A 23,959-nucleotide genomic window follows, 5' to 3' on the forward strand; every position below is an offset into this window, starting at 1 on the left:
ATAACAACAAAAGTAGGAGATGGGGGCACTGTTTTTTGTGTCCATTTTGACTTCGGAGTCATTGAGTTAGGAGAAAGCTCTGTGGTAGAAGTACTAAATGGAAGGAGAGCAAACTGAAAATGAAGACAAGCTGCAGATGAAAGACTGCATTTCATCAGGGCCCTTTCCCTCCACACACTCACCATTATGAGACATGGAAACCCACAGCACAGTGCTTATCAGACTATGGCAAAGAAGAACTAGGACCCCACAAAGTCATACTCTCCAGTAAGTCACTGTATTTGAATGTAGTAATTTCTACTGAATCACTGTGATAAACTGGCTAATGAGTAAGTGCTGGTTAACTGCTACTAACCTTGTGGTTTACTACAAAACTATTAATAAACCGTAAAACTCATGTTGCATACAATCAATCTGTGACACACACCTATGTCCTCAAGCTGTACGTCTTGGAACACCAGTGGAGAACAGCAGGAGGCTTCCAGGGGAGCATTCCTTCTTTCTCCATTGGCCCTACAGGAGGACTGGGTTCCCCCCTCAAGCTCTAAACCAACCCCTGCTTAAGGGCAGTGAAGAAAAACCTTACTCTTCTTTCCTTAGCTACCTAAGTCCCTTAATCCAGAATTCTTCAAGATTTTAACCTTGGAACTAAAGTCGAGTGAGCAATATTATCTTTCTTTCTTTCTGAAATTGTTTTGCTTTATAGTGGCAGAATCAGCTCAAAGTGGGATTTTACTCTGTGTTTATTGTGTTCCCATGCTCTGCTCCCGGTTCCTTCCCTAGGTCCTGGTGCTGTCTCTTGACATGACATTGCTCCTGGAAGTGTCAAGCTATTGGTGCAGGAAGTCACACCTCTTCTTCACTTTCAGTTTGTGTCCATGTCCCCCACACATTTGCTGACCCAAAGGCGTGTGAAGCTATTGCTGTCAAGTGCCCTCATTTTCCTTTCCTTGCCTGATCCCAGCACTGAAGTCTTTTTCTCAGTGCAGGACCTTTAGCAATGCTCTAACCTGGGAGTTATATTTTCAGTGAGCTGTGCTGTCACCTATCCTGGAGAAATGCTGTTCATGAAATCCACTTTCCTCTTGCACAGAACAAGTGCTTTCCATAAAGCAGTGCGATGCACACAATAATCCCGGAGGTAGCAAACTGTCACCTGCTGACAGAAGGCAAAAACTCACCTTACAAACAGACCTCCACCACACGAAAAGTAGCAGCGAGCCAGCACTTTGGATGTGCAAGGGAGCTCCATCAATTGCATCAATAGGAAGGGGGGAAACTGAATCAAGAGTGGACTAAGCACTTCATATCCGCTACTGATTTTAGGATATATATATATATATTATTTTTTTTTAATGAGAGCTTTAGCAAAGGGATCACTGTTTTCCCTCTGGCAGAGGCACAGCTGAGCTAGGCCCTTTATTTCCCCCCTGCTGCACGGTGGAGCTGCCTGAGTGGGCTGTGGCTGCAGTCGTGGGAGTGGGAAACGAGGGGGGTTCAGCTCAATGGGCTGTGCTCCTGCATCCCACATCTCTCATCCCGCATCCCAAATACCACAGGCTGGCAAGAGGTGTGTGAATGAGAGACCAGGAGGAATAAAAGCATCATCCCGGAGTGGACTCTCCCTCTAGGCTCCTGACAAGGCTGGATTTCGTGGTTTCACAGCCCCATCTCCCACGTGTGCTGGTGAAGTGCTTCAGATCCCGCAGCGCTCTCAGGTAAGGGACCGGCTCTCAGCGGGACCCTTCGGCACTCTGGGTGGGAGCTGAGGTTTTAGGAAGCATGGGAAAAGCTGCCTGCTGCTTTCCTCACTCCTGTACGGGGCATCTGAAGTGGGGAGTGGGCGCAGCTAAGCTGGAGCGCTGTATACTGTAGGATAAGTGTGGAAGTGGTCTTCATTTGGGCTTATGCTGTGGGTCACAGTGCTCTTCTTCTTTTGACCTACACAACCGAAACATTTAGGGTGAAAATAATGACCGGCGCAACAGTTTGAGTGAACCTGCCCGAAATAAAGAGAGGAGCAGACTGGTAGGGGCTGAGCTCCGCTGCTCACTGGGAGCAGCTCACGGGAGGAGAGCCAAAAGCCTGCTCGCCTTTCGCATTTTGTTCTGGCTGTGGCTGAGTTTTCCCCTCTGTGTGTGACTTGCCAGCTCTCCAGCACACTGGGAGCAGGCACCGTGCGGGGGAACACCCGCACTGCCTTTGCATGCCGCGGGTCTGCGTGCTGCACCGCGGTTTCCTGCAACTTTCAGCCAGCATTTAAGCTCAGACAGTGCCGGTTCCCAGCATCAGCAAAGCCGTTCTCTACCTGCCTGCCTGCTGAATGGCGCTTCAGCACCGAAGTACTCATCCCAACACTCAGCAGCTCCTGCAGATGTGCTGAAGGGCTCGGCCGAGGGGCAGCATGCATTTATCCAGGAGAATTTGGTAGGGATTTGTCAGCCCTGCAGGAGTCACATCTGGGGTCTGAGGGATAGGTTGGCTCCCTGTCCTAGCGGTTATGTGCACCATGCCCTTGTGTGAACGCTCTGTTCACAGCCATCACGGTTTTGCTCAATCTTACCTGCTAAAACTGCAAGCCCGGAGCTCTCTTTCGGTCATTTCTGGACTCCATCACTAGATGGGGACATGCTCACGTACACCGAGTCCTCTTTGGGTTTCTCTTCACTTTTTTTTTAACTTTCGAGTAAAATAAGAGTGAATTTAGACAGAATATGTTTTACCCTCTGCTTATAGAAATACAGCTTTCCCATCCACACACAGCTCTGCTCAGGACAGTTTGATGCCCAATCAATTTTTAATCCAGCATTACTTTTGTTAGCAAGGCTTCTGTAAGAATTACTGTCACAAAAGTAATTCTAGTGATGGGGGCATCTGAAGCCTAATAGCATCGATCTCTTTGTTTAATTGGGAGTGCTAGTGTCAGTAGCCAGTGGTATACTCAAAATTAATATCTATTTGTGTACATTTCTAAGAACAAACCTTCATCAAAAATACTGCTTTACGAGGAATTAAAAAAAAATTGATTTGGGGCACCTTCCTCCATTCCTTCCTCCTCCACTTGCACTGCTGTCCCCTTTGCTCCTTTGGCAAGTCCGAAATACAAAGTTCTTTGCTGGGAACTCAGCAGAGCTCATATATATTTCAGTACATAAGCACTGAAAAATGGTTCTGCATACCAGGCATTGTGATTATGAAGAGATAACCACCTCTAGCTACAGCAGCTGAGCAGAAACAACTGGCATAACTAGTACTGGGCTGCACTTGGTCTCATTCATCTTCACCCTAGCAGGATCCATGTCCTGTGTACTGAGGCCACAGGAAGAACAGGTGTGATTTGGATCTCTTTTTTCCAGTACTTCAGCCATCGCCACACATGTCCCTTTCTGATCAATATTTCTTCTGCACCTCAGAGCATCCCCAGTCTTGTTTTTCTCCACTTACACCCACAGCTGGTGCTGTGGACCTGGGCCATCCTGCAGACCTGGGGCATGTACATGTGCATGTGAGAGCTCTCTGAACTCCCATCAACACTCCCATCAGCACTGGATTGGACTATTTAGCTGTCTAGTGCTGTTTTATGCCCAGCCTGAATGCCTCACTGGTTGCTCATCCCTCACCCCACATCATAAAATTTCTTCATTACAAAGACCTACTTTCTAATCCAGCTACTTTCTAATCAAAGGCATTTTGTTCTGGTCTCCCTGAGGTTCGTAGTTTCTATTCCAAGTTCCTCTTCAGAACACTCCCTGATCTCAAAAGTATTTCCTTCCCCTTTTTCCCCCCTTTTCTTTACTTCACTTTTGCACACTTAATAATATTTGCAGAGATCTGCATTGTGTAGCAAATTGTACCTTCTTCAGTGAGCTTTCTCACAAAGTCAAATGCACTCTGTGCTGCTCCTACTCTGACCAAAAGTGAGGGCTCTGGTGATTCCCCCACCACTTATCAGCATCTTTGGCAGTTGTGTACATTTTCCACGGATATCCTCTATTTCTTCACAATGACCTGGATCTGGCACTGTACAAAATGTATGTGACGAGGGTGGCAAATAGCAGTGGGCAAGGCAAGGAGCAATGGAGAAGCAGGTTTTATGTCACTGAAAAACAGATTCGAGAGGGTGTGAAGGCCAGAGAAGGAAAGCATCTCCCAGAGAGTTTGACTCTGAGTGCATCATGCTTTGACAGCTGCTGGATTTGGGTCTGACTTGGGGATTTTTGAGGCAGTGAAAGACTACTGAAGTGTGTGAATCACTCTGAGCCAAGACACTTAGGTAGCTGAAGACACTGCTTATGATTTTCGTAACTGTATTCACTTCTGTATCCCCACAGACAGCCCAGAAGGTGCTTCACAATGCCGGCCGGCCTGGAGAAAGCTTGTCACCGCTGCATATCCAAAATTGCCAGCAATGGTAAGGCAGCCCTGGGAGTAACCTCCCTCTGTGTTGAAACAGCCCCGCAGCTAGTAGAGATAGGTCTAGAATGAAGTTAAGGTGGCACCAAGTCACACATGAAGTTTCCTTTTCTTCCCTGCTTTCTTTTTCCTTCCTAGTTGACTTCAAGCACCGATAGAGCACCCAATAGCAGCTGCAGCTCTTAAGTATCTTCCTCTACTGTGTTATGTGGATTAGAGTGGATCAAACAGAAGTTAAAAGCCAATATTTTAAAACTCCCGCTGACTGTGTCTCCTTTTCACTCTGTGTTGCCAGCAATTTCTGCTCTCACTTCTAAGCAACAGCAGTTTCTAATCCCACTCAGATGTACAGAGTAGAAAATTTCTTCATCCACTTAACCACTCAGCTTACTTGATACTTCATCCACACAACCAATTGCAGTTGTCAGCCCATGGCGATCACCTCAGGGTCTTTTGGCTTCACTTGAGCAGCTCTCAGAGTTCAGAACAAATTTTAACTGGTGATTAAGCCGCACTGCTCCTTGCTGCCTTGCAGCCCTCCAGATAAAACAGCAGCAGCGATGAATCCCGAGTGCATTTTAGCATGAGCAGTTCTGGAAGAGGAAAATTCAGCCAGGCAGCTGGGGCTGCTCCTGGGGCTGGTGTTGGAGGAGCAGCATGGAAGTGACCAGGGGGTGCACGGAGCAAAAAGGCAAATGAAGTGTGTTCTCTGATTTTTGTTCTTACTAGTCAGGAGTAAAATGACACTGGTCTCCAGAGCTTTAAAGATGGCTGAAAAAGCAAAAGATCTTTCTGAATGTTTTTTTGAAAGAAAGGGATTAGTTCTGATCTCGTGCCTGCTCCCTTACTCAGGAGCACCATCTTGGATACCCACAAAGTCACCCATGTGTAAAGCAACTCAGAAATACCACCCCAAGAAACCTATCACCTTCAGTTTTTCTCTTTACATTTAAGTTCAGAATCAACTTGACTTCAGCTATGGATCAGCTAGTGCATCCCAACCTGATCTTGTTTGTTAAAATGCAAACCCCTCTGAAGTGCACTGGTGCTTCATTTCACGTTTTCTCATCATCCTGTGTACATTTCTCAAATAGCACTTCAGCACAGCCCACACTGTACCTACTGCTTCCTGATATTTAAATGACTCTGAAGAGTCACTCAACTTGTGCAGCATCATTTACATTATTTTCATTCTTCATACAGCAGTTCAAGTTCAGAACATTAGGGCGATGTTAAATAACGGACCACAAAATAAAAGGCTAATTCACTACACTGAGTCTCTTGCAAAGCAAACCGGTGGCTCTTTATGTAATGCCTAGACTGTATTTAAAAAGTGCATCTGGAATTTAATCACAAGGGGCCAAATTCAGCACTGAAGTCATGACATAGCTGTAATTTAGTAGCTAGAGATGTGGCATAAAATTCAGACAAGCTGTTCCGCAATATTGCCTAACCTCCAAAGTGCCTATAATCTTTATGTATACATCCTCACCATTGGATTGAATGTTCCCAGGTTACTGGCACCTCCTTCTAAATCGTTGCTGAGGAGAGCAGTGTTGCTGGCGTCAGTGCTGCAACCAGTAACTTAAATTGGAGATGCTGGTATAGCTTTCTGTTTCTCAACACGAGGTCTGGGTTAGTGATGGTTAACGATGGGTGCTGGCTTCTTCATTCCTATTTCAACTCCTCTCTGATGCTGATTTCAAACCGTGGAATCATAGAACCATAAAATATCAGAAGTTGGAAGGGACCCACAAAGATAATCAAATCCACCTCCTGGTTCCACAAAGGACCACCCAAAATTCAAACCCTGTGCTTGAGAGCACTGCCCGGATGCTCCTTGAACTCCAGCAGTTTGGGCCCATGCCCTCTGCCCTGGGCAGCCTGTTCCACGCCCACTCCTTTGTGCAGACCCTGTCCCTGACCCCAGCTGCCCGTCCCCAGCACAGCTCCATGCCGTTCCCTCGGGCCCTGTCGCTGTCACACAGAGCAGAGCTCAGCGCTGCCCCTCCGCTCCCTGTGAGACTGCAGCCGCCATCAGGCCTCCCCTCAGCTCCTCTGCTCTGTGCTGAGCAAATCAAGGCACCTCAGCCGCTCCTCCTACATCTTGCCCTCTGGATGCTTCACCATCTTTAGCCCTTCTTTGGCCACTCCTTACATCCTTCTTATATTCTGGTGCCCAAAGCTGCACACAGTGCTCCAGACGAGGATGCACCAGCATGGAGTTACCTCAGAGGCTACCATGTGCATCTGCATCCCAGGTCTCAGGCCAGGTGACACAAATTTGCTGACATCCACACCGCTGCGAGTCAGCTCCTTTCAAAGCAGAGTCCTGTGAGGTGTGAGAAAAGGAGTACTGTGAATTGACACCCAGACCTTTGCTTCTCAGCTTGCCCATGAAGATAAACCCTGGAGTGAATGCAAGATTTGGGAAAAATATTCTCCTTTTTTTTTTTTTTTTAATAAAAAACTTGTCAGGCCATAGAACAGTGTTTGGGATGTCTAAAGTACCAACACCTCATTTATTACTATATACATATTGTCAGAGAGTGTGTCACGGTCTCCTGAGTAGGTTGCACTACTGCCATGCTAGCATGCCATTCATGAAGTGGGTAGGTTAAGATTTATACTCCTAAATCACTTCAGATCAGAAGAGAGACCATTCCACACAGCTGTGGTGTCGGTAGTGACTTCAGGCTCATTTACTTCTGTGCAGTGGAAGAGCTCTGGCAGGAGGCTGAAAACTCAGCTAAGCCGTGGGTTTATGGCGTTGAAATGTCCTGCTGGGCAGGAGGCAGTCTGCAACACCCTGCTGATTTTCCTGCCCACAGATTTCAAGGAATGTGCAAGACGGAAAGCTGTTCTCTCTCCTCTTTCTCTGCCGTGACAGCACATTAGGGTCGCTCACTGTTGCCTCCCAAAGCAGGGCCTTGCTCATGCAGAACAGAAAATGGCTGCCCCAGCAGTGGCTCTGCTGCCTGATGCCCTCACTGCAGCTCCTCAGAGCAGGTGCTCTTCTGATGTTCCTCTGAGCCATGCATGGGCACATTTACCTCACTTGTCTGGTTTTAGAGTCTGCCAGTCTTTTCTTGCCTCTTTTTCTAGGACTAGGTCCTGGGGCTCCTCTGACCAGCCGGTGTGATGATACTGCTGACTTAAAGCTATCGCTAGCTGCATGTGTGAAACTGCACGGACAGCAGCTCCCTCTGCAGAACTGCCTTGCTGCCCTGCGGCAAATAGCACTTTATTGAGCAATTTGTCTTCAGACCAGACTGGGGCAGCATAGCCCAGGCGAATGCAGGCAGAGCGTGTGTCCTGTCTGAGGAGAATTGCTCTGACCCCCCCCTGCAACGCATGGGGGAAAACGGTCTTTAGCTCTGCCAGTTGTTTAGACAATTGGTGAGAGTCTCACTTTGTTGAACACGGCGCTGGAAGCCTTCCCAGACGAAGCATCTGCCCCTCCAATTCCAGACCTAAGAGGCTGAGGCTGAATGGGAAGATAATGAGTAAATACATTCCCAGCGACTGCTGTGGGAGGAGAATTAATGGGCCATTATCTTTTTCTCTTGAGCTGTAAGTTGTCCCTACCTCCCGTTTCACTCCTCCAAAAAAGAAAAAAAAAAAGCTTCAAGGTAGAGGCTAGACATATATGAGACAGCTGTGTACCAGATGCATACCCCACATAACATGGGCCTTGCTGAGCTTCTCTGGGCTCATCACAGCATCCCTCCCCACCGATCCACGCACTGCCTGCTGAAGGAATTGACATGGTACCACGTCCAACTCGTTCCTGCAGGAACAGGAGAAGGTGATACCTCCAGCAGATTGGTGACCCTGCTCTGAGAGCTGCTGACAGCACTATGATGACAAGACGTAGGGCAACACTGGGCAGTTGATGCAACTCCTGCCCACCTCAGCTGCATTCATTTGGATGCTAGGTATATCTGCTGAGATGGGCATTGCTTGCTGCTGATGTGCTTGGAGTTTAACTCAACAGCACTGCTCTGGCCTGTGAAAATAAGAGACCAGCTCACATAACAGCATCAGTATGTAGCATGAAATGGGACACTTGGTGAAAGGGAGGCTCTGGGGTGTCAGTGTTTGAAAGAGATTACTCAAGTGTGAGATATCAGAAGAGTTTCTGGTCTATGCAGAATTCAAGACAGGAGAGTCAGAGCAGGAATGTGTGTGTGAGAGACCAACCGACAGAGAGGGGAGGAGCGGTGGCACAAAGAATGGAAGTGCTTTCTGCAGCTCAAAATGTCTTCAGTCTCCACCAATTCATAGAGATAATAAACATGCTGCTTCTGAGAAAGAAAGACATCTCTCAGGCACAGAAGTATGAGCTCCAAGCTCCCTGTTAAGGAAACACAAGCAGTGTGTGTGTGTGGGGAGGGGGGTTCCCATGAAAAGTGACTGCAAGGCAGAAAATCTGGATTTTGATGATACCATTATGTGCTCGGACTCAGTTTCTCCTTCTAGAAAATGGAGGCAGTGCTGTTTCCCCATTCCTACAAGCACCCTGCTGGTGATGCTTTGGCAGCACTGTGTATCCATCCTGTGCGGCACTGCATGGCATCATGGCAGAGGCAGTGGGTCCAATCCTACGTGGCACAAGGGGAGCATATGATTTGGCAGAGGCTGCAGTGCTGGGCTCTGACTTTTCTTCATAAGCTGCCAAGGAGGCACCTTTCCCTTCTGCAACTTATGCCTGCTTCCACAGTCGATGCTTACTGCACATTTGCTTCCTTGGGCACCCACTTGCAGATCAAGAAGTGCTCCGCAGGGATGCTCACTGCAGAATTTCCTCATCATGCTTCCCCCTCATTTTCTGGAGCAGCATCTCACTTTAATATTGCAGAGTGCCCATGGAGAGGCACAGAGGTGACAGCCCTTGCAGAAGACAGGCTGCTCGCATTGCTATTGACACTATTATTTCTGTTTTTCTGCAAAGGTACGTACTCATCCTCAGCAGCATCAGACTGTGCTTGAAAAGTACTGGGGTTCAGAAACAACAGCAACTCTCTGAGGGGTAACTAAGCACCTCAGACCCTCTCATCCAAGGGAAGAGTTGATGTGCATCCCTCTGTGGAGCAGGAGCTGATCACTCCTAGTGACAAGCTGCTCCCTGCCTTTGTGTCTGTGTGCTGAGCTGGGTCAGGGAGCCAGACTAGCCCCAGACTCTTCACTTCTGCAATAAAGATTGCTTATTTATCTATCAGGGAAAACCGAGTGTAGTGACATTACAACTGCTGTTTGCTTTGCAAACAAACACAGCTCATCAGTTGCCATGGATTAGCTCATACGAGCTGCTCATTATCACACAGTAACCTGGTGGTGTCTGAAGCTGGTGCAGGCTAAGGAAGCCTCTGCAATCAGGCATTTAAAAGTAGTAGCAGCAAAAGTAATTTGTGCCTCTCATTGTTTCATTACTGATGTAGTAGCTAAAATGTATGAATTAAAAAATGGAGGCTTGAGCTCCAGAAGAGCAACAGGCCATTTCCTGCTCTTATCATCTCAGATGCTGCACAGTAAATGCGTCGTTCCTCCAATAACACTGTCTTTATTTTCTCTTTTTATTTATTTATTTTTTCTCCCATTCACAGCATGCTTTATATTTGGGCTCCTTGCTTTCCTTGCCTTACCATTGTCCATGACTTTTACAGGTAAGTTGACTTCTGAAGCGCATTGTAATTTGTATTTCCTGACACTGTGTGGCAGGTTTATGCATCTTGTAGGAGAAGGGAGTTGGAAACCTTGAAATTTCCAATCATTAAACTTGTGCACTGGTAATTAAGCTTCAGATCCAGCCCCCACCGTATGGAGGGGAGCAAGCAATTATTGAATTCAGACACTACTTGTCTTAAATACATTGCCTGTGTGGTTCACTCTAGTGTGGAGTGTGATTTAGAACATTTGGAGATTTTATTGATACATCTCTTTCATCTAACAGGGTCTGGGTTTCTCTGTATCTAACCGTAACTCTGAATTTTCTGGCAGTGCACTGCTTATTTGGAGGTCTTCTGAATGCTTCCCATTGTTGGGCTGATGCAGATGACCTCTAGAGGTCCCTTCCAATCTAAACCACTCTGTGACTTCTTTTCACCATGAAGTTGCTGATATGTTCTGTGTCTCAGACCTGTTTTAGTTCACTTTTTTATTGTCATGTTTGCTTCAGCTCTATTGCTACTTAGGCTACCAGCAACTGGCAGAGGTCTGTGGGTGTTTCAGCTCTGTCTGTGGGAGGAAGCTCAGCATCCGACACATGAGAAGATTTCATTAATCAGGCTTCCTCTGTATTAACTGCACTGCAAAAACCCTAGAAGCATAGGGCTGGAAGGGAAGACAAGATTGTCTAGTCTGCTATTTCTCCACCTTTTTGAAAGCATGACCTGTTTTTTGGCTCATCTGTCTTTTTATAACCACCTGAAGGCTGGATTTGCAAGTAGAATTAAGGATCAAATGTTTAAGAAAGGAAAGGAAAATATTTTGAGCCGCATAATTTTATACATTTTCAAACTGTGTAAGGCTCTTTTGTTCCCTAAGGATCAGTTTTCTCTTATCATTAATAGAGTTGGTTTTTTTTATTTTTTAAAGCACATCTTCTAGTACATTCTCCAATACTTCATTGCTTCCTTTGGGCCCTCCACACCACCCACAGGGGCTGTGACCCCAACTTGAGTCAGACAAGCAGAGGTACCAACCTGCCTCTCCTTTCAGACCAGCTCACGTGCTCGGGACTCCCCTGTTAGATCTGGGGCTTCCCCTGACTCAAGGAAATACCACAGCTTCCCAAGGAGACTATTTCAGCATCTTAGTGCTCTCTCAGGCAAAATAGTTTTCCCCACATCCAACCTAAGTCTTCCCTATGGCAAATGAAATAGATTGCAGCCAGTCCTACGCACAAGGATGCATTGGTGGCTGTCCTACCCAAGAGAAGCTTGGAAATATTTGAAGGATCCTATTATAACTCCACTCCATCTTTTTTCCCAGAGATCCCAAAACTCCAATTCTTCCAACCTGACATCACAGGTCACTTTTTCTGTAGCTTTCTTATGCTTTTGCCTCTCTTTTGGCCTCTGGCCAGCATAGCTTATATTTTCCTCCTCAAAAATAAAGAAATAAGCAAATAAACGACAGAATGCAAGGCTCAGCTGAGACCTGAGGAATGGGCAGCACAGAATAATTAGCTCCTCTGTTTAACATGCAGTATTCCTGTAAACACACCCCTGAATGAAAGATGCTCTCTGTACCAACTCACTGGCTCTCATTTAGTTTATGGTGCATTGCAAGCCCAGATGGTTTCTGGCAGCACTTCTCCCTATCAGACATTTCTTGTTGTTTTATTTACATTTAAGTTTTCTCTTCTAGATGTAGTGCTCAACTTCATCCGATGCCATCTCTTACATTTTGCATGTCTTTTTCCAGAGTATCCAAATACTAATAAGTCTTGCCCTCAAGAGCCCTAACAATCATCCCAGCCTGGTGTCCTTGAGAAGCTGTTCACTTTCTGACTTATAATTAAAGAATGATGGTGCTAATGAGCTCTATATGCAGGCACCGTAAGCAGGATAAATTGCACTTAGATCTGGACTGTACACTGCTATAGCCAAGCTCAGTATTGTGTTTTTCCCTTGCAGTCAGTTAAGAGGCAGTGAAATTCCCATGATCACCTTTAGATGTCTGCGATAGGATGAGATTACTTCTGAGGGACTCTGGACAACCAACTCAAGTGTAGGCATCTATATTTGGCCAGAAATAGGAAAAAATGTGTTCAGCTGAAGGCCAGTTCTACTTCCTTTATCTGTGGTCTTCTAAGTACCAGAGATGACTGTGATAGGTCTCTGATTAGGGAGTCCTAATTAGGAATTAGGGAGTTCTAATTAAGGATTAAAGAGCAATTAGGAACTTGAGAGTTGGCCTCAACTGTTACATCTCAACACTTAGGATCTTATGCTTATCCATGACTTAAAATTGCTATTCATCCCGTAAGAGGATTTTGGCTTTAGCTTTTCCCCCGGGCTGAATCTGCCTGAGCTGTGGAATAAAGGTGGGAAGGTATAAATTCAAATGTGGTATAGCTTATGTGCATGTTGACAGCCAGCCTTCTGGAAATGGATCCATGCTGGAATCTGACTGCTTTTAAACATCATTTCTTAGGAATATTTAATAATCTCTTTAAGATCAGTGAGAAATGGAAAGTGTATGGCAAGATAATAACCTGGAGTTGTGTTCACCTCCTCCACCAGAGACAGGAGCCCTTCCTTTTTCACCAAAATCAAGAGTTAATGTCATCGTAATACTGCAGTCAGACAATATTTGTATTCCACAGCTACATTTCTTCAAAGGTATTTTTAGAAAAAAATCTATGCCAAGGCAAACACAGATATTTATTACCCAAGGAAAAGCCTCTGATTTTTTGATAACAATCTGTTTTCATGATCTCAGAGATCACACTGGTGTGCCTCCAGTCATTTTGGCTCTTGCTCTCTTCAGAGGGAAACTGTGAGATATTTTCAGGTGTTAACAAGCAAATTATAACAATATTAGTTAAAACACAGAGGTGAATAACTGGTAGCCCTGATAACAATTACACACTAACAGAATATATTTTAAAATCTTGGTAGTTCTGTAAATCACAGTACAGATTAGAAGGAGTCAGCACATCTTCCAAGCTCCAGATTTGTGACATCATCTGAACGGTGGATTTTTCAGTACGTTTCTAACTCTAGCTAGAAGAAATTGTATATTTTTCACTAAAAATACTCAAAAAATAAATACAATAATGGAGGGACCTCTTAGATGTCTTTAGGAGATTTCTTTTTCAGTTTCCCAGACAGCGAAGGATTGCTCCCAATAACTCATTCCTGTACTGCCACAAAGAGGTCCTCCTTTGCTATAAGTTGCATTTCAGCCATCTTCAGCTGCCTGAGAAGAGCTGAGCAGCTATAATGAGGCTAATGCCGTGTGCCAGGGCAGGTTGCTGGGAGCACTGGATTCACAGCAGACCTTGGATTTCTCATGGTCCATCTACCCCATTACCAAGAACCAAAGAGGAACAAGGCTGGTGCTCATGGAAAGGAAGCACTGATACTCTCCTGCTGGTCTTGATGTTCCCATATAAACCACGCATGCTATATGTGAATTGATCACTGTGTAACACATATGCCTCGATTTCATTTTAGCAAATGTCAGTGCATATCTGCCAACAGTAGGTCCATATTTCCTATTCACCCACAGTACTGTATTTTTAAAGTTATAACTGTTCTAATTCCTTTCATCTCTTTTGCTATCATATCCTGCCTGGAACATTCTCCCCAAAACTACAGAGCAGCACTGCCTGTCATTCAAATTGTTCCCAAGTCTGACTGCTGTCATGTTACATATATGAAAGAATTCCGTAACAGATTGGTCTGGGAAACACAATCTTAGCTCCATGGGGAAAAAAAAAAGGCATGTTTTCTTGACTATTTTTTTCCCCCTCAAATCAAAATCTCAGTAGTACATTGGAAGCAATTGCTTGGGTTCCTAAACTGAAATATATTCCCTATGATCCCTGGCCAGCTGCTTCTGAAGCAGGCTATTATACGGCCAAGGACTCTAGAAACACTGTCAGCTGCTTTATGGAAATGATAGAATTCTCAGTGATTTCCCTGCTGCATATCTTTTTAAAGTTGGGAGTCTGAATAGGTTTCAGTGTTAGTGGAAAAATGGACAAAAAATTACAGCCTTAGGAAAAGCAGACAGAAAGGAAGAGAGTCCAAGTCCATCCAAGTCCAGCCTATTTCAATTACAAGAGGCTTAGTAATAAATATTTGCTCTAGGATAATCCACGTACCACTCCATAGTAGGTCACTGTGTATTGTGACTGATGTAAGATCTATAGCAAAGCAACCACAAACCAGGATATCCATATCGTGCTATGCAAGAAGTATAGGAGAGGTTTAACACAGTAGCAATGTTCTAGACCAGAAATAGCAGTGAAGTTGGTGGGCAAATTGACAAGTTGGAGAGGACCACAGCTACAGAAGGCAAAAAAACCCTAACCAACCAGCAAAAAAAACCCACCCACTGTCTCCCAAACCACTGATATCACTTTCCTGATGCTAAATTGCCTTTTTGATGTAGTTTTGAATGTGCAAACAAGATGTTCCACCTGAGGGATGTTTAGCACTACGGCCAGCACACTGCTTTAAGTATCCTGCATCTAGATGACAGCCAGTTGTTGAGAGAAAAGCAAGAAAACAAAATTAAATCCTAGAGAATGAGTTTCACAGCAAGAAGAAAACAGAAGATCCTTTCTGGCAACTCTAAACTGATCAGCAGAAGTCTTGAAATATGGGATCAATGACAATAAAATTATAGGGTACTGAACAATTTAAAATTCTTTAAAGATGCCAGTGAGTAGGAGAGTTGAGCAATGATTCAGCTCAGCTAACTTTAGGTGCTTACAGCTGGCTGTCTAGATTCCTTGTATAGTTATAAAGAGGCACTTTCAGGGCACAATTCATCTGACCTATTTTAAATGCCTATCTTAGGATAAGACGAATTTTAGAAGGGTCTATTTCTCCCTATTGACTATAAAGAGAGTCTAGGAACCTAGTTCAGATATAGACGCCTGCATTGCAGACATCTATATTTGGACAGACGAGTCTCACTGCCACAGACCTATATCATAAGCTTCAGTGTCTAATGCCAGCACCAGCCTTGTACCACCATACATTCCCTTCCCTAAAACTTACTCAGCTTTCCCATTGTAGCAGTAGATTTGAGGGTTGCCAGGATCCCTAGCTCCATAACAACCAGTGCTTTTCATCCTCCAGCAACCAAACAGCCTAGAAATTTGAGTATCCCTTGTTCTCTATTAGCTGCCTGGGAAGCTAAAATGGTTCCAGGAGCTCCCACAAGCACTGCTGCCCAAGCTTCAAGGTGTCTGACTCAGAAACACGCTACAAACATGGGGCTAATCAGCAGGAGAGGCCTGGGAGTAGGTTATCAGATTATTATTTTTTTAATGGTACTAATTTTCAATGCTTCCGATGAAACCCTACCTTTGGGTAGGGCTGGTGATAGGAGGATGGTTGGACTAGATGATCTTGTAGGTCCTTTGCAACCTAATGTACCTATGAATCTATGAATCTTCCTGCCCAGCTCAGTCAACTGTTCATTTAACAGATGTTAAACTGGAAGCCAGCGTTGTTACGTTTGCTCTCCACTTGCCCTTTGCTTGTTCACAGCCCTCACTGCAGTAATGGGAGATGCAAACCCCATTTAATTCAGCCCTCAATTCAACAGACTCTGGGTATATATCTTGGGTCTAAGAACTGTACTTCTCTTGCAGATTTTAGTTTCCACTGTACAGCTTGTTGCACTGTTTGATCACTCGAGATAACAAACATTATTAATTTTTACTGTTCAGGAATGAAGTTTTTGGAAGATTGCCCAGTTCAGCCACTAATTCCATTATATCTGTTGGTGGGTGGTGTGATTGGCAGCTTAAAGGTAATGTGCATTCTATGTGTGAAAAATATTTTGTGTGACTAGACTTTGACTTTCTAGTTAAGATAAAATGATGGCACCAGACAGCTATGTGCATGCAGTATAGGAGACAGCTATCTGGACTGAACTGTGCTTGGTCCAGCACTTAAAGTACCCATCAGCCAAATGAGATGCTAATGTTCAAGGTTGTCCCACACACACTGTGGTATCACTTTCTCTTACCGTATATGTGCTATCGATCCTACTTATAGAAAAGACTACATAACATGGCTGGTTATGGGAAATGAGGTCCTGTTTCCTCAAACCTTGTTCCTTTTCACAGATGTTTGTTCATAGTGCTTCACAGGTTCAATTTACTCACACTTTAACATGGCTAGAAGCAATGACCACACAGTAGTATGGCTTTCAACCCTAAGTGTATCCTTGCACTGCAGCAGGGCCTATTAATCTGGGCACAGCATTTTCTAACCACAGCCACCTCTCTTCTAGTGGACTGTGCTCGTGTTTATCTCCACTGAGGCAGCAGAGGATGGCTGCTTGGCAAGTTGAGACTCCCCATACTTACGTCACACCCTGGGCACTATGAAGCTGTAGTTCTGTGATGACTCAGGGCAAAGGATGGCCTCACTCTGACAGGTCCCTTAGAAATTGCTTCTGGGTCAATAGAATCATAGAATCACGGACTTACTCAGGTTGGAAAAGACCTTCAAGAACATCAAGTCCAACAGCAACCAAACCATACTACCCTAACAACCCACTGCTATATCCACATCCAAACGGGATTTAAACACATTCAGGGATGGTGACTCAACCACTTCCCTGGGGAGCTTAACAACCCTTCCTGTAAAGCAGTTTTTCCTTATATCCAACCTGAACCTCCACTGGCACAACTTGAAGCCACTTCCCCTTGTCCTGTCACCAGAGAGAAGAGACCAACCCTGATCTCACTGCAATCACCTTTCAGGTATTTAAAGAGAGCAGTAAGGTCTTCCCTCAGCCTTCTTTTCCCCAGACTAAACAGCCCCAGCTCCATCAGTCCCTCCTCATAGGGTACACTCTCCAAGCCCTTCAGCAGCCTTGTTGCCCTCCTTTGGACCTGCTCCAGCACCTCAATGTCCTTTCTGGACTGAGGTGCCCAAAACTGAACACAGTACTTGAGGTGGGGCCTCACCAGTGCCAAGTATAGGGGGAGGATGACTTCCCTAGTCCTGCTCACCACACCATTCCTGATGTAGGCCAGGATGTCATTGGCCACCTGGCCACCTGGGCACACTGCTGGCTCATATTCAGCCAACTGTCCATCAGCACACCACAGTCCCTTTCCGTCAGGCAGCTTTCCAGCCATTCCTCCCCAGGCCTGTAGGGTTGCCTGGGGTTGTTGTGACTACAGTGCAGGGCTCGACATTTGGCCCTGTTGAAACTCATACAATTTACCTTGGCCAGAACCACGTTCCCCTTTGTATCTCCCTAGCCTCCCTCTTACTGTTGATGTATTTACAGAAATATTTATTATTGTCTTTCACCTTAGTGGCCAAGTTCAGTTCTAGCTGGGTTTGCCCTTTCTAATTTTCTCCCTGCACAGCTTCACTACATATTTATAATCCTCATACTTAGCTTGCCCCCTCTTCCAAAGACCATAGACTTTCCTTTTGTGCCTCAGTTCCAGACAAAGGTCTCTTGTCAGCCAGATCAGTCTCCTTCCCCATCGGCTTGTTGTCCATGACTTGGGGATGGTCAGCTCCTGCACCCTCAGAATAACTTCCTTAAAGTGTTCCCAGCCTTCCTAGGCTCCCATGCTCCCCAGAACTACCTCCCAAGGGATTCCTTCAACCATGGACCAAAAGAGTCCAAAGTCTTCCCTCCAGAAGACCAAAGTTGTCGTTCTGTTGACTCCCCTCTGTGCCTCAACAAGGATTAAAAAATCTATAATGTCATGATCGCTTTGCCCTAGATGGCAAACAACCTTAACATCCTCCACACGACCTTCTCTGTTAACAAACAGCAAGTTCATGATTTAGCTTCCCCTTGTTGGATCCTTCACTGAGTCAGGAAGTTCTCTTCCACACACTCTAGGAACCTTTGGGTCTGTTCCCTTTTTGCTGTGTTATAATTCTACCATATGTCTGGGAAGTGGAAGTCCCCCACGAGAACAAGAGGTAGAGACCACGAGACCTTGAGCAACTGTCTATAAAGTATTTTATCCACCTCTTCATCTTTTTATGAAGAAAGGCTAAGTGAACTCGGTCTATTTGGCCTTGAGAAAAGAAGACTGAGTGGGGACCTGATCCAGGTTTATAAATATCTGAGGTGAGGGGGACAAAGTGGCAAGGCCAGCCTCTTTTCAGCAGTGTGTGGAGACAGGACAAGGGGAAACGGACAGAAACTGCAGCACAGGAGGTTCCACGTGAATGTGCACAAGAACTTCTTTACGGTGAGGGTGACAGAGCACTGGCACAGCTGCACAGGGGGGTTGTGGAGTCTCCTTCTCTGGAGATATTCAAGACCCGCCTGGACACCTACCTGTGCGACCTGGTGTAGGGAACTGCTTTGGCAGGGGGCTGGATTCGATGATCTCTTGAGGTCCCTTCCAACCCGTATAATTCTATGGTTCTGTGGTTCCATGATTCTTATGATTTTTTTCTTTGCCAGGATTGAAAGAACATGGAAACTATTTCTCTATAGGTGTCTACGTCCCCTGAACTCCTTCACAGTGGTAAACGAACTGCAGTACAGCACTAGGAAATCAATCATTCCTTGGAGGATCTTTGGGCAGTAAATAAGTAAATGGAGAAACAAGAAAGTGCTAAATCTTTCTATGTGAATGCTATGAGTTCTCCAGGCAAATGTTTAGACATTTGTTCACGCCTCTGGACTTATCTGTATATTCAAAGGCAATTTAACAATGCTTTAGAAAAGATCAGAATTGAAAGGAACTTTTCAAGCTAATGAATGGAAGCATTCATCAAAAATGCTGACTATTTCTTAGCTGTTGCTCATTTGAAGTCACTTTTTATTACCTGGAGTAAGTGGGTTCGTTAATATTTCTGCTGACATCAAATAATGGACTGAATTTGGTTTGAGCTGATGCAGGAAAGTGTTTTGTTTTGTTTTGCGTTTTGCAGGCTGGAAAAATGTCTGGTCAGAATTGGCTAACTTTTGTCATCTCATAGTGCTTGATCTCTAGCTAAATTCTACTACCTTGATTCTACCCAGTTACACTCATGAGACTGCACTGACTACTGCTGGCTTACAGGAGTTGTGCCTCAGCAGTACACTTAGCTAGCTTGAAATCTGAGACTTAGAGACATACTAAGAAAGGGTGCAGGATGAGTATAGGATGAGGTCTTGAAAGAAGACTGTCCTGTGATGGACATAATTTAATGACTAGTCATTCTGGCTACATGGATATTATCTATTTGGTTTCTTCAGCATCTACAGTCTTTTAAAGGTTGCCATTTTTTGGTGTCTGGCAAGTTCTGCTGAATTCATGCCTTTCTGCTCCATAAGCTTATATTCTGTAGTTATTATAAATAATGTGACTGCCAGGACTTGCTTAAACTATAGATTGGCAAAGCAATGTACAGAAGGATACACTTTCTATGGACTGGTTAGATGGTATCGATGAGATTTATAAATCCAAGCGGGAGATTTTTCTGTCTTCCTCTGAACCAACACTCATCTAGCAGTTAACCCCACTCCCATCACTGAGAATGATGAGGCTTCAGCACAGGCATCTGCTATGTGCTGAGATCATCTCAAAGCTAGCAAGCTTCATGGAGCTTAAAGTCAACCAACAGGCCCTCATATGGAACCCTAAGACCCACTGAGCAGGTAGGTTTACCTCTCCCATGAGAGCTCCTCCATGAGCCTGCCTAAAATAAACACTCACTTGAGAAGAATATACTCTACAGGTTTGAAGGAGCTAACCAGTTCCAAGTTCTCAGCTGTGACGCATGACATCCAGTGGAAATGGCATTTTTTGGCCTATGTTTGTGCTGGACCTTAATCTCTGTTTCTCACAAACCTGTGCCAATATCTGGGCTAGGAAAACAGCTGGCACAATTGAGCAGCTTTACAAGGAAGAGAAAGAGAATCCTGTTCTCAGTTGATTCACCTATATGGCAATGGAAAAAAATGAGGGGAGACAAACCCATCCACTACTAGGCAGGAACTACACTCCTCAGCTCATTTAGCAGTTACTCTTAATTTGTTCTTAAAAGTTTCCACTGTGGGAACTGCTTCCATTTGCCCACATAATATGTTCTCATGGTTTTCTGTCCTGCCATTGGCAAATTATTTTTCCAGTGTCTGGCCTAAAAATCTCACCAGGGATATGTCTCATTTTTGGCTCCTTAGATTTCTCCTACCTCATTTTCCCACACTTAATTTTAGTTTGGTCCAAAGGCTGGCAGTCATTATGAGATGTTCAGACTTTCCACAACCAATTTATTCATTCCTTTTCCTCCTCCAATGTTTCCAGGTGTCTCTGCTGCTGTACGACTCAACCAGGATGAGGCAACTGCTTTCCAAGTCTGTTGTGATTGATGACGATGATGACGATGAATATCCTTGGAGGCAGAATGCTCACAAGTACTACATCCATCTAATCCTCAGCCTCTTCCTCTTCCTCTGGTTCATTCTTGGGAACTACTGGGTTTTTTCAGTGTACCTGCCAAATTTCATCCCACCTTTCCACCAGCCTCAGGATTACTGTGACAAAACCCTCTACATTTTTGCTGTTGGTGTTCTCATTATTAGCCATACAGTTCTCTTCCTCCTTATCTTTTGTAGCTGTTGCATATATTATTTTTCCAGGCAAAGATACTCATCAGAGGAAGAGTAAATGCTATGTAAATAAAGCTCCAGATGTTTAGGAAAGGGTGTGAGATGAAAAGGCAATAATTCACCCTAATGTATATCTTTGTTGTATTATATATACGTATGTTAGCAGTCAACTGCAAGAGGAAATTGTAAACCACATTCCTGTGCCATTTGGAAATAGCTAAGCTAGAGTCCAGTGTACTCAATGTAAAATTGCTGTTACAGATGCTGGGGTGTAGTCTTGATAACTTCTATATCCCTTTTTTAACTCTTGGATTTTCTATTTGGAGTGTCAAATTCTTTAGTAAGCTCTTGCATATGATAAACTCCTCTAAAACCAGGTTTCTTAGGTTATTTCAGCATAGTGCATATTTGCCTGTAAAAGTAGACACGTTATCTTCTTTACTGGGATCTGAACACCCCTGTAGCCTTTGATGTATGTTACTGTCCCTGCATTAAAGATGCAGAAGCTGAAGCAACAGAAGATAAAGGACTGCATTCAGACCTCTCTGCTTGGCATGTAGACTTTCACAGTGACTTAAATGCTCATCAGAAAGCTACCCAGGGCACTGTTAGACCAGCCAGTTAAGCAGCTGGGATAGCAGTTTGAGTATGTATAAATGGCAGCCTGAATATGCCTAAAAAATCTCTCCTGAACTTGGGATAGAAAGCATCTGTATCTATCTTTGGTGCTAGAACAGTCTCCATATGTCCATATGTATCCAATACATCTAAACTGAGCTGAGGCCACCAGGAGATGAGCTACCAAGAGACAGATCAGCACTTTAACTCAGCAATTCCCAGCCTGGGGAGACTCCTTTCTCCACCTTTTGTATAACATTAATTTGTCAGTATCACACCAAGATGCTTGTCTAACCACAGTGACTCAGTTCACATCAAAATCGATGAGGTTATGTTGGTCTTTCAAATATAGCACATAGGAATAAGACATGAGCAGAAATGTTTGAATTTCAGGTGGATGTGCATACTACAGTGGACCTCTGGTTGTGGTGTGAGTGTACATTTGATTTGTTCACTGCAACGCTGTACTTAATCTATACTAAATGGACAGATGTAATGAATACAGCTTTTAAGCCAACAGCAGTGTCAGCTTTAAAAGCACCAGCATGCACAGAGACAATTGTTTTGTGACATGTAATGGAATGAGCCTGTACATGGTCCTGGGAGACTGATTTTTATGTGCTGATGAATGCAGTACAAAAATGGTTGTTCTGCTTTTTCTTTTATGCAGATCTGTTATTACAGTCAAAGTGGAAGGGCTCTCCTCTACACAAGCATGAGGATGGCCCCGGGCATAGGAAGCAGGTGTGGGCTTGGGGTACCTTTTCTGTTAAAAACCTGTGTTTTAAGAAGTCCGTGTTTTCTAGAAACCTATCAGAGTTATAAGGCACCTGTGGAAAGACAAGACATGTTCAACAACAACAACCACAGCTGAACAGGTTTTGCTTAACTGTTCATCCCGGGTCTGAGCCTGAACAATACAATATCTGTGGGAGTCACCTGTGAACATACAGAGCTATTGCATAGAGAAAGGGTGCATTTGGTCCAGATAGATTTTAATTCAGGCCTCGGTTTTAAGAATTATTTATTTTCAGACACCTGACCTTTGCAAGAAGGTGGGATAAAGGGCAGAAGAAGGAAACATCAGTGCAGCACTCCCCAGCAACACAGCAGTTAACTCAGGAGCCAAGAGTTAGGCTGTCCCCATTCTGAAATTCATCAAATGGAAACAACTAACACTGCCACTTGATGCACTCCTGTGTGTAGGGAAATATGAGCAATAGCAGCCCTTCCTTTTATACATGGAACTGAAGATAGTGCATGGAAGAAATGACAAGCTGTGTTTTCTCATGAGCTGCTTCACTCCATGCTCTCTCCTGCCTCTCTGAAGGTACTACACATTCATGAAACATAACTGTTGCCAATGGTGAACTTCTAGAATTCCTCCTTCCCACTCCAAATATCTCATGGCTCAGCATTTAGACTACTGGATTTTAGCACAGGAAGATATTCAGTGCTCAGTTCTGAACTGATCTACGTGATTCTACCTTCAGTGGAGAGCATCTTTCATTCATTCAGATTGCACTTCAGCATCTTGACATCCATCCAGCACTTGAATGTAACAAAGCAGCTGTTTAATGTTATACAGTAACTTTACCAAAAAGCATAAAAGAGATAATACTCAGTCGATAATGCAAAGGAAATTTAACACATGTCATCCATTGGACTCCAGTAAAAACTTCTCTGTCCTTGTAAAATGCCACAAGGGTCATTCACGATCACAGAAAATTACTCCTGTGCACATCAGAAATGGCTACTGTGCCACTACACATCCAGGGACCTTGCAGCAAATGAGTGTGTGCACTCCTTCCCAATCAAATATGAGGCGATTTCAGTTTACCCCACAAAAGAAGAGATTTAAGCTGAATCCCATTGCCTTGTGTTTTCTGTGTACCTGCATGAGGGCAGTTACAGCAGATGAGCAGTAATTTATGAAACACCAGTGATACAGTAGTGATCCTGCATCTCTTTCAGGGGAGACAGAGAGTGAATGAAGCTCTGCAGACAGCTGTGGAGACTTAATCCTTTAGGTATGAAAACCCCACTACATTCACTGACTTTGTGGGAAACTGCTGATAAATCACAATGCCAGTGTTCAGTAGTTGGTTGACTTCAGCTGAATGTAATCGAGGAGGTATTAAGGAAGCTAAGGGTGATTGTAAAATACTTTGAATACCTATACAGTAAACAGAAAGCTTTGTTTTGAGGGAGGAAAATTCTGAATAGAAAGTATTTACCTTTAGTTGTGTACACGAATAATCTACAACACTGCCACTGTTTCCTTAAGCAGGATGGAACCATGCAGCTGTGGAGTGGGGTGCCTCATTTGGAGCATACAATACATACAACTGTGCTACTGTGGCTTATTAAGTGTCACCGTTCTCCTGGTCTGTCACCATCAGCAGCATAAGTCCTTGGGTTGCTCCTAACGTAAAATAAAGCACTCAGCTTAAAATCAAATGAAGGTACTTTAACTGAAAGTATTTTATCTCCCATTGGAGTAGGCTAGGAACATGGTCTTCAGCACCTTACCTTGTAAACAGTGGCTTCTTAAATTCACAGAATGAGGGTGTCCCAGGCACGGATAAGCTCAGTCCCTGGAGGAATGAACACATTCCCTCAGCAGGCTGCTGAGGAGAACTAA

The 23,959-nt window shown here is 44.5% G+C and overlaps 2 protein-coding genes across 3 annotated transcripts in view; one reads left to right on the forward strand and one right to left on the reverse strand.

The window, feature by feature from the left end:
* WDFY2 (WD repeat and FYVE domain containing 2) overlaps positions 1 to 23,959 on the reverse strand; it is a 270,430-nt gene that overhangs the window by 139,891 nt on the left and 106,580 nt on the right. The gene's annotated exons all lie outside the window — the stretch shown is intronic.
* Positions 1,653 to 20,787, forward strand: TMEM272 (transmembrane protein 272). Of its 2 annotated transcripts, XM_065730312.1 has the most exons (5): positions 1,653 to 1,718; positions 4,332 to 4,411; positions 10,020 to 10,079; positions 15,833 to 15,915; positions 20,393 to 20,787. In XM_065730312.1, exons 2-5 carry the CDS (start codon positions 4,354 to 4,356, stop codon positions 20,753 to 20,755), a joined length of 564 nt encoding a protein of 187 aa, XP_065586384.1. In that variant the 5' UTR covers positions 1,653 to 1,718; positions 4,332 to 4,353; the 3' UTR covers positions 20,756 to 20,787. The 2 variants fall into 2 exon arrangements, with proteins under 2 accessions (XP_065586384.1, XP_065586383.1); XM_065730311.1 differs by lacking the exon at positions 10,020 to 10,079.

This window comes from Cyrtonyx montezumae, unplaced genomic scaffold (assembly GCF_038088225.1).
Source record: "Cyrtonyx montezumae isolate F1298 unplaced genomic scaffold, pur_monq_1.0 scaffold_12, whole genome shotgun sequence".
Taxonomy (NCBI): domain Eukaryota; kingdom Metazoa; phylum Chordata; class Aves; order Galliformes; family Odontophoridae; genus Cyrtonyx; species Cyrtonyx montezumae.

Excerpts from the sequence above, each read along its gene's own strand:
- TMEM272 (XM_065730312.1), top strand. The coding sequence starts at position 4,354 with ATGCCGGCCGGCCTGGAGAAAGCTTGTCACCGCTGCATATCCAAAATT. Across the intron at positions 4,412-10,019 it reads ATCCAAAATTGCCAGCAATG|CATGCTTTATATTTGGGCTC; the intron begins GTAAGGCAGCCC and ends TCCCATTCACAG. Across the intron at positions 10,080-15,832 it reads ATTGTCCATGACTTTTACAG|GAATGAAGTTTTTGGAAGAT; the intron begins GTAAGTTGACTT and ends TTTACTGTTCAG.